At 38.8% G+C, this 14,716-nt stretch overlaps 1 protein-coding gene across 2 annotated transcripts in view; it reads left to right on the plus strand.

Annotated features, from left to right (window-relative positions):
- The window catches only part of FANCI (FA complementation group I), a 2,406,750-nt gene that overhangs the window by 1,393,201 nt on the left and 998,833 nt on the right, over window positions 1-14,716 (plus strand). For both annotated transcript variants that reach the window (XM_044078210.1, XM_044078208.1), the window contains exon 22: window positions 6,654-6,775. In XM_044078210.1, coding sequence (XP_043934145.1) covers window positions 6,654-6,775 — 122 coding nt within the window. The remainder of the gene's footprint in view (window positions 1-6,653; window positions 6,776-14,716) is intronic.

The raw sequence follows: 14,716 nt of genomic DNA on the forward strand, positions 1-14,716 counted from the left end.
ACAAAGGGCACTAGATAATTTTTCACTGCTTGTACCTTGCTATTTATAGCCATAGTCGAGAGGTTCCAACTTCATAATTTTTGTATTATCTTTTATCTAGTCTCTTCCCTCATATTCTTAACTGCAGTAATATAATCACTTCTATCCCATACACCTAAGTACCTCATTTTCATGTCCCCATAAATGTAAATAAATATGGGTATTTCTGAGCCCGTTCATGTGTGTGAACATAGTTTACCACTATAGTCTTTGTTTTATATTTATTTTATATCATGAAAAAAAGAAAATGTCTCTGAATGTTCCATAACACTGAAATGTCCGTTTCTGGATTTATCAAGTACAAAACAATATAATTTGCAAATAAGGTTATTTTTTTCATGATTACCATACCAGTTATTTCATTAAATTTGTGAGTCCCTTATTTTCGTCAGTGGCTTTAAGTATAAAACAACAAAGGGGAAAAAGAAGACACCTCTGCCTTGTTCTTCTGTTCAGAGACAGTTTCAGAGAGGAGCCCTCCCACCTTAATTTTCACCTCTAGTTTTTCATATTTCTTCCTAATTAACTCCATTATTTTATCAGGGAGTGAAAATGTTACCATTGCCTTACTCTTAAAATCCAAGATGGCGCTTTTGAATGCCTTCTTTGCAGCAAGACCCACTAACAATAGTGGTATCTTCTTACACTTGCTTCCCTCTGGATCATAACTGTTCCATTAATGCTGTTAAATATTTGCCTTCCCCCCAGAAAACCACATTGATATACATCTTGGTTTTGGCAGTACCTTAGCCATTCTGTTAGCTAGTGTAGACACAAACACTTATAGACCAATTTCAATTTTGAACCATAATTATATGAACCTGGGTCTAAAGGGTCTTTACTCTCTTTGGATAGTATAGCCACCATAGCTTTCTTCCAATATGCTGGTACAGACCTTCCTTTTATAATACTGTTAAAGCAAAACCTTTCACTTATTTACCTCCAAACTTCACAGGAATACCTTCTATTCCTGGAGACTTCAGTGTTGATTGTTCATACATCACCGTTTTTATCTCATCTCCTCCTGTCTTGGCTATTAATTATTGCACCTCATCTTTTGCCATCCTTGCATAAATGAGTCTTATTTAGTTATTTTACATTTGTTGACTGGGTTTGTCCAGCCGAGCTGATAGCCACTTTTCAGCAGAAGTCCGGGGAGAAACGCTCCACAAATTTACAATAAAATTGTAAATGAAAATAGTTTTATAAACAAATACATTAACATTTTCAAGTTGGAACAATTAAAGCATAAGAACTGTTTACAGCGTTTCAGCTGACATTTAGCTTAAGATATGTGCAGAAACAGTATGCAAAGTTTGTGAGTACAGCCAAGATAGTTACAGTTAGTGAAGATCATACATGGTAGCATACAAGTAGAAATTTTTTTAAGATTAAGTGACAGATAATTGCCTAGATAAGATGACTAAGAGAACTGACACATAACAGAAATAAAACCAATGAGGACAGACAGTAAGCTATGTAGGCGAGGAAGACAGCTTATGGAGGGTGAGTACATTGGCATGACAAGCAACTTTTTAGGTAGTCTTTGGTGGCTGATTTAAATTCTTTGAGTTGTTTGTGATCTAATTTGCAATGGGAATTTGTTTCAAGAAATGGTAGGGGTAGTAGCTGTAGAGGTTTTGCATGCATTTTTCTTTATATAATCTATAAATATTTCCATTTGTGCCGATTTTTACTTTCCTAATTCCTCTGCTTTATGTATATGTTCATGTTTCCCCCTCCCCCCCAAAAGGAGAGATATCTATACCAGAGGATTGTAGCCCCCCAAACATCTCAAACGCCCAGGTGAGAACTGCTCTCTCCAAAGCAAAAAACACAGCATCCATGGGACCGGATGGTGTCCCCGGCTGTGTGCTCCACGAACTCAATGAGGAATTAAACCCGCAGTTAGGACAGCTGTTTAATCTTAGCCTCACCTCAGGATACGTACCCAAGGAGTGGCGCACGCACTGTGGTCCCACTTCACAAGGGCGGTGCCTCCACCGACCCTGGAAATTACCGTCCCATTAGCTTGACAAGCCTTATCTGCAAAGCCATGGAGAGGATCATAATGGAACTCATAAATAAAGACATAGGGAACTTGCAGACTTTGGATCCAACCCAGTTTGGCTTTGTCAAAGGCAGATCATGCTTTTAAACTTGGTTGACTTTTTCGAAACAGTCACCAAGGCCATTCATGAGGAAAGGCAGTCCATACAGCCTACCTTGACCTGGCAAAGGCCTTCGACACAATACCCCACTCGGGTATCATCGAAAAACTCATCAGCTTGAATGTAAACCCATACATCACAAGATGGGTTGCAAACTGGCTAAGTGACAGAACCCACAGGGTCAGAGTTGCTGGAGCCATGTCAGACTCAAAGCCTGTCACAAGTGATGTCCCACAGGGCTCAGTCCTGGGTCCACTCTTGTTCGGCATCTACTTTTCTGAAGTACAAGCAAACACAGGAGGGTTATGGCTGACAAAGTTTGCAGATGAGTGCAAACTGGGCGCCATAGTCGAAAACACATCTGACACAGATATCCTTCAGAAGGGCCTCACAGAAACGGATAACTGGTGCCAGAGCCATGGCCTAAAGTTAAATGCCAAGAAATGCATAGTCATACCCTTCGGGAAAAACAAGGTTACCCCTAGCTACCATATAGGTGGCAATCCACTGAGCACAGAAGAAGTCATCAGGGATCTGGGGACCCAGGTTGACAGTAGCCTTCGCTTGACACTCATGTTGCTAAAGTAGTTAGGAAAACCTTCTACATTGCCCACCTGATCATGAAGGGATTCACATCTAGATCAAGGGAGGTCATCATCCCCCTGTACTCATCACTCATAAGACCTATGATTGAGTACAATGCCCCATTCGGAATGTATCTGACCCGACACCTGCAGCAGCTGGAAAGGCCCCAAAAGTTCCTCACCAAAAGGATAAAGGGTCTCAAAAATATGTCTTATGCTGCCCGACTGAAAGAACTCCAGCTCTATTCAGTCTCATACCGCTTGCTCAGAGGTGACCTGTGCCTGACATATAAGGCCATGTCAAACCCTGATTTGATGAATATGCTTCACCTCAAAAAATCTAGATCCCTCAGAACCACAAGGGCGGGAGACTTAAACCTTGACACGGTTATTAATAGAACGTGCTGGAGAGACAGATTCATCACCCAGAGACTCCCTATGTTGTGGAACAAAATCCCGGTACATGTGAGGCAGAGCACCTCGCTGGCCTTGTTCAAGAGGAATCTTGACCAATGGATGGGGGATCGCAGATATACCCCAGGGATTACTTCAGTGTCACTGCTTGACAGAGGCACAGCAAAATAATGGGCATAGTTTTATTCAAACTAAAGGGGTGGCGAAAGCCAAATAACTATGGGCTAGGCTTATAAATGCCCTTGGGCAGATAGCCTAGTATGAACCTATGAACCTATATCTCTATACAGTATCTGATTGTTTTCTTGTCATAGGCTTCCTAAGTTTAGAAACACCACTTTCTATTTTCTGTTGCCCAAGTCATTGTGCTAATATTTTTTTTGTGCTCTGAAGCTAGCAAAAAAAAAAAAAAAAAAAAAATTCTTGCTTAACAGCCTTTCTAAACTCAGCATGTTTTCTATACACTCCCCTATTTTCTGTTTAGCACTCTTCAATTGCGCCTCCATTGTACTGTGTGCATCACCTTCACCTACAATACTTTAACCTTTGATAACCCTATAAATAATTCCTACTTTCCCCCAATCTCTTACTTTATTATTTCTATCATATTTCTAAATTTCATTTTATCCCACCCCCTAGCTATCCCTTCTGAAGAAATATGAATCTTTCCTAATAACTGCTGAATCATTTCCATTCCTTAAACTTTGCTCTTTTTAGCAAATAAGAAGGAAAGCAAAAGTATTTCATTTTTACTTGATTGTCCTGTATATTTATCTTAGTCTTTATCCATGCATGATCCAAAGTAGGTATTGGATGCATTTCAAAGCTTTCAATTAAATACTCATGCTGCTGTGAAATATAATTTCTGTCCAGTCTAACCTTGTTATTGTACCTTGGGGAATAATATATCAATTCTGCCTGGGTTCCTGATGGTAAATTCACAACTTCCATTCAAAATATTGTCATGCATTTATTCAGAAATCTACCCCTTTTTATTATGTGTTTCCCTTAGGTCTCCCTGATACATCCCCACTATTGGAGATCAGGTTCCAGTCCCCACCCATGAATAATATTTCCTGCTGAATGCTAGTCTCCCATAATTCTCTTTAAGTTCCTTAACTGAAGTTTTGGGTAGGATAGAAATACATGGCAGTGTAATCCTCCTTCCCTGCTAATAACCCATTTTTGTCATAAATGTGCCATTATTATCTTTCCTCTCCTCTCTTTTACACTCTGGGCCCCTCTCACATTAAATTGTGTTACTCCCTTTTCTTTTTGTCCAAGAAACCCTGCTGAATATCCATTCTAAAATCCTTTTTTAGATTCACATTCTCATTTCTATCCATGTGCCTCCTGAAACATTATTTACACCATTTAATGTAATTCAATACTTCTTGTCCATACTTACTGTCATTTGCATTCCATTATATAATTGATAAGGCAGTCATTCTGGTAAGAAGGTATTACTTTCACATATTGTATGTGACAGTTTTTTGAATATATGTTTCCAACTTCTATGCACACATTGTTTGGCAGGCTGATCTTGTATGAAGTTGCAACTTCCCATTTCTCTTTCAATACATGTTATATTTTCCTGTCCTTTAAATCTTCAGTAAAAACTTTCATGTAACGAAAACAATGTACATTTTTATTTTTAAACTCAACCTCTTTTAACTCGCAGCTAACACACAAAACTGTATATACTTTCCAGTCAGAGAAGCTACTCCTCCACATAGAGGCATTTGCCCCAGATAGAGAGCTACAGTCATTGCCTGTTCTAAAGTTGGGTTTAACTATGCTGAAAGTGCATGCTTTAGAGTCCTCCCACCAGTGTAACATAGTCCACAAGCTTCCAGTCTGTTTATCCACTTCTTGTGAAAGCACAGTTCTCGTGTCCAAACTGCATCTTATAAAAATGATGCTTTATGGTTCTTTCATTTATATCCTAGTTTCATATTATTGCTGGTCCTTTTTCTCATCATATTGACCACCCAGCACTGGTCTCTGATTCAAGTCCAGTGTACTCCTGTTTTTTCCAGTCAGTTCCTGGACCTTTTTTTCAGTTGCTCACTCATTTTCCTTTGAAACGATGGAAAAGGGTTTATTGGCTAGTTCTGCCCATTGGTTTTGCTATTGTCGAAGGAAAGATAAACAGAATTGCCTTCGGCTTGCTGGCTCACTCATTGTTGGGTAAACTTTTATTCCCTCCTCAGTCTGTTCTGCATTGAAAATGTTTGTGATCTTTCAGGAAAGAATAGTCTAAAATCAGCTGCATATAGCAACTTCCATCTCATGCTTGCCTGTCAACATTCTCTGCTTTCAGTGATAAACTCACGTCTCTCCTGCTGGCGAGCAGCGAATAGTTATTTTCCAGAAACACTGTGGTGTCCCCAATTAATACTTTCCTCTCCTGCCACAGTTTTATCAGTAGCAGCTCTTACTGCTGCTATGACTCCGTCTTTACTGCTGTTGGTCTTAGCTTCTTTCTGATGGCAGTATTTGAAATATACTTGCAGTGTGCACTTTAAGTTAGCAAATCCTGTGATGGAATACCAGTGCACTTGCTTACTTGTACTTTCATAAAATTAATGCAGTCTGTTCTTTCCAGTTTCTCTAGTATAGGTGACATCTTTGGGTTGCATGCTATGTCATCTAAATTTACAATTTTGGAAACATCTCTTCTTGTGAAGCTTCATACTGAGGCAGTCTTCATTCATTTCCTTCTCTGATTTCTATGGTTTTATCAGCGCATCTATTTTTCCTACTTAAAGCTTCTTGTATTCTTTCCAGCCTTTTCTCGTTTGAGTTTGTTTCTCCATTTTTGTCAACTGTCTTAAACACTTCTGAATGCATTTGATTTATTTTTCCTCTAAATTATGGAAGCCGTATCCTGTACTTAAGCTGAAACTTGAACTGCATTTTGCTGAACAGCTGCAAGACCCTGTACCACCAGAGTTTTTTTCTTCTCTAGTTGATTTCTTATTACTTTCTACAAATATCTGCTTTGCTGACGTGTAGTCATTGTAGTGATTAGCTTGTAACTGGATTTTACCCATATTGGCAGTTTCCATTGGCACCTTTACTTCTCTTTTCCTTTTCACACTGGAACAGCTCTAAGTCCCCTGCTCTTCAGAGTGCAGCCATCTTGGAATCTAGTTGACTGAACATCTTTAAGATTTGTAGTTGTGGTAGGCATCTGTCTGGCTAAGTTAGGCTTGAGAGGCAGAGTGATGGTCATTGATGAAGGTTCTGGAACTGTTGCAACTGAAAATTAGGTAGGTGTGTAGACTTGGTACAGTTGTCAGTGCAGTTCTTATATGCAGTCTGTATAAATGTCTTCTCAAGCTTGCAGTAACATAAAAACATTTTTTTTTGTTTGAAGCAATGTTGTCATTCTCACAAGTGTTCATTTTTAACATTAGTCTTTTTTATTACTTTTGTTTAGGATAAATCTGCAGATTTCTCCCTTTCATCCAATGTTGGTGTAAAAAACAATATCTTTGCCATTTTAGTGATGGGAATATGTGAAGTCCTGATGGAGTACAACTTTCTTGCCGGAAACTATAGGTAATGATATTCTTGATATTATGATAACAGTTGATGTCATCTGACAGTGGGTACCTTTCTCACTGGGTTTATGGATTGCATTGTTCTTCACTAGTATCTTGCATTCAATTTGGAGTTATGTATGCAAGACAAAGCTTACACAGGCATTACTTATATGTATTGTTTGGGAAGAGAGCTCATTGTGTAGCACTGCTTTTGTTGACAGTGCTTCAACCAGGCCACCTGAAGACACATCAGAAAGAAAGTCTGTGGCTACCTTGTTGCAACTTGCTGGTTGCTGAGAGTGCTCTGCATGATGGGCTGCAGGAGGTTATCTTTCACAGCCTCACTCATAGCTGGAGTACCCTGAGAAAACAAGAGAAATAATGGGACATATACTGATCTAATTGTCCTGGAAGCAAGTTCAACCAACCCCCTTCCTAAGAACTTCATGGCCCCTGCACATCGTGACCACTGTCTTGATTAGCAAATGGCAAAGCTTGTGCCTATCTTTTTACGTCACCTGATAACAGGAAGATCGACAAGTCCACCCTTGCAATGTTTGTGGAGGGGGGATTCTGGGGTATATGTACTTCTTACTGAAAATGAGAACACAATCAATGACAGACTGCTGCTGGAATCCCTCTTGTCCCCATTCTAAAGCTCTACATTGCATTTGAAGCTCTGGAGTTCTCTCCCCTATTCCCCTCAACACTTGGTCCAGCAAGCTTCAGTGGCCTAAAGTGAGTATGGTCCATCATATTCTAGTTATTCCCTAGAATAGCAGGTAATTGAAGAGCTTGCAGCCTTTGAGACTAAGCTCCAGTTAGATCTGGCCAAAACCTTCTCTGCAGCATCCATAGAAGGCTGCCATTTGAGATGCTGTAATTTTGACATTTTTTATAGTAAGCACCAAGTGCATTCCAAAGGCACACTTTACATTTTGGTCAGGTCTGTCTCTAGGTTCTTCTTCGTAATAGTGTATGCCCTAAGGTTCTTGTATTCATGTGACATCCACACCACCAAAGTAGTCAAGCAGCACAGGTCTTCAGCAGTTTTATACGATAGTTCCATCCATTCCATTCCATCTTCTTTTATGTATGTATCAATGGAAGAAAGTTTGTGTCACTCCATCATACCTTCCTTAGTGTTTTCTTCTTGGTTCTACTACCGATATATGTTTTGTTGCATTTTTTTTCCTTATAAACCTTTAACTATTAAAAGTTTAATGGGTCACTTTGTCTTAAGTGTGAAGAGGGTAATCAGAATTGTTTTTTATATCCTATAAATGTGATCAGATAAATAGCTGTAGAATACAAGTGAACTGTATGCCTCTCTTGCTTCAGTTTTGCCCAAAATTTGGAAGCTTGAACTTCTGTCTTGGTTTCATTAAGACTACAGTGAAGGCTTTCCAGGACTTTCTTGCTAGGAAGAGGAAGTTTAATAAGAAATATTGTTATTCATTTTCCTCAGGTAAAAAGCAATGAAGATGCCCTTGTTATCCAGAATGCAACCAATATGCACTCAGGCAGACCTTAATTTGTTGAATGTACGCAGATTTTACTGAAGCAAACCTTTCCAGACCATCATTAATTTCCTTGTTAATTTTGCCTGATGCACCTTTTTATATGATGTGCTATACTAGTGAGAATGTTTTTTTTTTCTTCCAATTAAAGCTGGTCAGATGTGGAAGTCTCAGAAAGGCTTCTTAGTTCTGGCTATGCATCAGTCTTCAACCTTCACTATATCCATGTCTGCCCAGGAAAGGTAATCAGATCCTCTAAAGTTCAGTGATCTGGAGTCCTGTAGTTTAAATCCCTATGGGAATAAAGTTTTCCTTTTCACTGGGGTTTTATTTCTTGGAGTCTTTAGAGCACCTGGCAAGCTGTTACTTCAAGTGGCCCACTGAAGTGGTTAACATGTGGGTACCCTTGAGGGCCATTTCTTTAGCACTTTTATTTTTACCCCCTTGCTTGTGGACATGTGAACTACTGCTGACATAAGCTATAGTGTCATATGTCATTGCTAGGAGGACTGTGGTTACATGGTCTTCAGTTATTTCTTATTGCTCATAAAGTTCTCATCTCAGTCATGATGAACTTTTTAGCAAAGTTCCAAGATTTCTTTGCTGAAGAAGCTCAGATCCTCTAAGTGGTCTGTAGTCACTGGATCACCAACATTGCTTATACTGCCTTGAGAAGGCACGTGAAGTGCAAGAGTGTGTTGGGTGCCAAAGCAGCTAGCTACCATGTGAAGTATGTACAAGAAATGTGTGGCCTATCACAACATAAGCAGGATGTCAGGAGTGGTGATAGCTAGCACAGTTATCACCATGAGTGTCCCTTAATTTAACCTCATTCAGGAGATAGGAAGGAGAGAGAGAATATAAAAGAACAGGCAAACATGCATCAACCAAAGTCGTCTTCATCAAAGTTCTCTCTTTTGTGAGCCTGTCTTCCTTTTACAGATGGATGTTGGTCTCCTCTTCTTGTGAGGGGAGTTCCTTCTGCCAATGATGATCAAGAAAGAAGGGTAAGTATTGTCCAGACTACCAGCCTAGAACTTCCATATGATGGTTTGAGTGACATATTTCCTATTTAAAAGCATAGGGTCTTACCCAGTTAGCAGTCCTCGGAGCCTTGTTTACTGTGAAGTTATACTTTAGCTTAAGCTATGTTTTGATAAATGTAGAGTATAAAATCTTTTAGCACACTGACTTAAGCAACAGAAAATAGAAAGGGTTTTCACAAATTATAGAACCTATGACATGAAAAATAAGTAGAAATCCTGTAGAGGTATTTGAGATATTTCAAAAATCTTTTGAACAATTGTATAAAGCAGAGGAATGTGGAAACCAAGAAAATGCAGAAATGGAAATATTTATGGAAGACTTAATTATGATATGGTTAGAGGAAGATAAAGCTCAACAATTTATCACTAATATAAGAAGAGACGAGACAAAACTGGTTACATATATTCAATCAACAGAGAAGTCTCTAGGAAGAGATGGCATTCCTGTAGAAGTTTGGAAGTTGTACAGCAGGAATGTGATAAAGCTTTGGAAGGTTTTGTTTAACAGTATTTTAAAGGTGGGGTACCAGTATCTTGGAAGAAAGCTGTGGTAACTGTATTATCCAATGGGGAGAAAAGACCCTTCAGACCAGTCATAACTGTAAACCATGATTATAAAATATCTGTGTACATTAGTTAAGAGAATGACAAAGGCGCTGATGAACAAGAGTCAGTTTGTCTTTTTGGAGGGGAGGCAGTCATTTGACAACATTAATAAAACAATGATGATTCAGAAAGAAGCAGAATTAAGAAAATACCACTGTTGCTGGTGGGTCTTGATGCAGAGAAAATATTTGGTAGAGTCAGCTGAGATTTTATGACTAAGGAAAAGCTAGCATTTGCCTTCTGTGATAGAATAATAGGGTTAATTAGGGGGTTACATGAGCATTCAGGGGGAAAAGTGGGAGGATTCCTCTGACAAAGCTGTGGTTTTAATGGAGGAACAAAGTAGTGGTGTCCTCTTTCTTGTGTGTTATTTGCTTCATATTTAGAGCCATTGGCAAAGAAAATAAGGGTCGTACAAATTGGGTCATTTGCAGATAAATAGGCTCATAGGTCAGTACTATTTTGTAATTGAAAAATCCAGAAAAGGATATTCCAGTGTTGTAGATTTTTTTGATATAGTTTTAAGTCTTTTCAGGATCATTAAAATTAATAAAGATAAAACATTTGCGGTAAACTAAATACCCACACATTAATTTGTTCAGCAATACCAATATTTATGGTACAGGTTAAGAAGTATTTAGATCTATAAATTAAAAAGGATTCTGTTATGGCACCCACTGATTTGTGAGAAGAGACTACACAAAAGATACTTCATAAATTGAGAAAATGGAAGCTCTTGATTATTGATATGGATAGTAAGATACAAACAGTGATAATATTTATAGTCTGTTTAGTTGTATACACAGGACAGGCATCTGTAAATGAACCAGTGGAGACATTGTGGATGATACTAAAGAGTTGATGGAATTTATTTGATATGGGAAGAAGACAAGAGGTAAGAGGGATAAGTTGATTCTTCCCATGGAACATATGACCTGACTTGAAGGGATACCTTAGAGCTACGCAGCTGAGGCTCGTATACATAATACAAGGATAAGGTTTTAAATCAAACTGGAATGGGAATAATGAAAAAGGGTATTAAGAAATAAGGAGAGAGAACTCGTTTGTATGCAGGTCCTTAAGGAAAACAACAACAACCATACAGAATATTATGTTCATAAAGTAGAGACAGTTTTCTAAGAACTAAGCTGGCACTGAAATGGTGAAAGGAGATTTTGTCAATGTAATATAGGCAATAGGGAGGTGGAATTTACTGGAGGAAATTAGCAGGGGAACCAAGGTATTGGGAGCAATAACTACAGAGTTAAAGTAACATAGTGGGATTAGGCTAAGCAGCAGTTTTGAACTGCAGGTTGGAGACTCCCTTCCCTACCTGGGACTGATATCAGAATACAGGCAAAGAGAAGGGAATTACAGGACTGCTAACTGAAAGACCAGCTCTGTTAGAGTTTTAGTTGAGTCTAGAAGCATAGTAACAGAAAATTCTACACTTAATAGCAGCTAAAATGTTATGAGTATCACAATCCATATATTCTCACATCATAGTCATGCTTTTGGGTGCAGTTTGTTGTCTAGCATCAACAATTAAACAAGCACAGTATTGTTGTAACTGTGCAGTACTTGGTTGTATGCCTTGCTGTAAAATATTTAAAACCATCTCACATAGTAACAATGTTCTTTGTTTGCAGGCAAACTGACATACTTAGGTGAAGGTTTGTTACAAAGTCATTGATATTTGCAAGAATAAGTCAGGGTTTGCAAGTTCAATTAATAAACAGTCCACTAAAGTATCTACTTGTTCAGAAGGGTTAGACTCAATCTGGAATAAAACTTAAGCAAAACCACTTTTAAATTTGTCTAATGCTGATATTTTTAAAATTCTAATGACATTATTCACAAGCTTCTGTTCAGTGTTTTAAAATGTAGTAAATTTAGCTGTGTGTAACTTTGTCGGTTTGTTGTTTATTACATGTCCAGTTGTGAAACATGAGACTAGATCTCTGGTGAAGCTCCAGCCATTTCAGTATTTGGAAGTACTGGGCATTTGTGTTGTCTAAATCCACATAGGCCTTCACGGACTCCCAGTCAAATGAGATGACAGGCTCCTGGTCCACTCTGCTGGCACCCAATGCTCTCATGTTGGATATTTGTGGACGGCCACCAAGTAGGCATCCACATTATCTTCCTTGCTCTATTTCTTCAAAGGACCACTGACTCTGGTGAATGCTAGCGAGGTGGACTGCTTGTTTACAAACAGCAATTTGTTGCTGCAAGACAAGTAGACACTGGTTGTGTATTGCACTCCTCTCCAGTACAATCTCAAGTAGCTTTTCCATTTTGCATTGACTCTGCAGTTATAGTTCTGATGGAAAACTGACAACCACCACAGCAGTCACACTTCCATCAGGTAACGATTTATATTGCCACAGGGTTTAGGTGTCGAACAAATTACCTTTGGAGTGGTTAACCAGTCGGTCATTCAGCAAAGTTTCACTTCTCAGTGGGGAGAGAAAAATCAGGCAGAGTACTTTCCTGAGAGTTTCACAAAATGACACATTGTGTAAAATTCTTTCCTTGTCTGCTGTAAACAAATGATGTAGTATCCAATAGTAATTAAAAATTCATGTATTTTCCAGCTTGCACAGAAGTATAGAATGTATATGTTTATTTGCAATGGACTCCAGAAAAGTTGCTTCCCTGTAGCAAACATTGTAATTGAAATAAAAATAAAGATCATTTTCTTTACAACTTTAACAAACAGTCCATCCTTGCAGAAATTTTTGACAGGGGGTTTAAATCCACAGCTTCTTCAAATAGGATAGAGGATTTAAAGAACATACACTCACTTAAAGTAAATGGATAAGGTTTAGCAAACACAGTATGCATAATTTCCAGTTATCAGCTCCTTTCTCTTTTAGGCTTCTGGGACATCTTCCAGAGTTTCTGCAGCAGGGACAACGTCTAGGTTGCCTCTTCCCTTCAGACTCAACTTCCCTTAAGACTTGTTAATACATTCCTTTCTCAATCCGGGGTGCAAGCAGAGAGGAATCTGTCATCTTGGGACACTAATAGCCCTTTAAATATCATCAGAGGCAGTTTTTCCTAACATGACCCTGCTTTCATTTCTCTGCCTGACACAACCTCTCCAGCTATCAGTTATGTGACATGTTAATTTCTAATCTTTTTCGAAGGCAGTGTGAGATTATGGGCAAACCAGGGTCACGTCCAGCAGCACCTTGAAGCACACACATTCTCCAGGCTCCTAACAGGGCAGAAGAAACCAGCTTCAAACTGAGTGCAAAATACGTTGAAACTGAGCAAAAAGAAAGAAGTGAGGGGGGGTCTTGGATGTTGATCAAACTGAATAAGTAGAAGCAGTAGTTGGAGCCTAAAAAGATGCAATTAAAGACTCAAAGAATGACAGGCACAAAATGGAAGTGGAACAGGAAGGCCCCATAACATTATTGGCAAATCTGGATTGAAATAAAAGCCTTGAAAACAGCTCTACAGGATAACCTACTGGCTCAGAAGAAGAGAATTGATGAAGTACAACATTGGCTAAATGAGCATACAGATATCCTCCAAGCAGTGATCGCTGAAAATATTGAAACGAGCCAGGCTAGAAGCAGATGAAGCATGGGCAAACTGTATGGAGGCCAAATGAACAGATATGGAGGACAGAGTGGGAAAGAAAAATATTAAGATCATGCTAATACCAGAAAGGCTGGAACAAGACTGCAGAGCAGCAGTAAAAAGATGGATTACACAATGGAGAGGGCTGTCGGATAGAGAAGTTTGCACTGAGCGCCCACCTTATGGCCTGGACACCACAAGTTGAGGATGTGAGGAAAGTCTGTCCAATCACTATTAGATTACTTTCTTATGAACTCAGAGAACTTCCTTAATTTCATATATGGCAACCGGGAAAAAAATGCCGGTACAGGGAAACAAAGTTGTTATAGAAGACTACTCGTATGAGGCCAGGAAGAAGCGTAATTTATTCATCCTGATAATATGAGCATGTAAGGAGAAAGGGGGCCACTGGTGCCTTCTGTACCCAGCCACCATGTGGATATTCACTAATGAAGGGTGAGAACATCTGAACAACTTGATGAAGCCCTGACTTGTACAAAAAATCGGCCAGTTACCGTTCAAGCCTGTTGCAGGGCAATGGTAGAGATAAGGAAGAAACAGGACATGGACACAAGTTGAAGATGAAGAAAGGGCAGCAGTTTGGATATTTCCTGTTATTTTGGAGCCAACAGAGGTTGAGAGAGAAAGCAGACATCATCCAAGAAAATAGAATAAAAAAAAAACTGAGACTGAGAACTAGTTGTGAGTAATGGATTACCTTTTCAAAGAAAGGGGACAAAAAATACAACATGTGAGGGATCCTTGACAAACTTTCTCTCATTGCATCATTATTGCTGATTTCCTTTTCTTTCTCCTTCCTTTAGGATAATAAATCTCATTTAATATATTCCTGAATACTACACTTGGGAGGGTTGCATGCAAAAGAGCCCAGCAATCAAATGCTGACTGTTAACCTATAGTATAAAAAATGGACTGCAAATAACATAATATTTTGTACAAATTGTTGAAGATACTAAGCTTAAATAATTTCACTGACACCGTGTGAGAGGAGAAGGAGTAATTGTGAATATTAATTGGATAAAATGCATGATGGTATGATAAATGTTTACAAGCCCTTATTGTCAACTGTAACAGGGTTGGAGGGTAGAACTAGATGCTATTGTTGCAAAATAAATTATTAGGTTCATAGGTATTTACTAGGCTAATGACCAAAAGGGCCTTTTTAAGCCC

Source organism: Protopterus annectens, chromosome 7.part0 (assembly GCF_019279795.1).
Source record: "Protopterus annectens isolate FY-2018-M chromosome 7.part0, PAN1.0, whole genome shotgun sequence".
Lineage (NCBI taxonomy): Eukaryota > Metazoa > Chordata > Ceratodontiformes > Protopteridae > Protopterus > Protopterus annectens.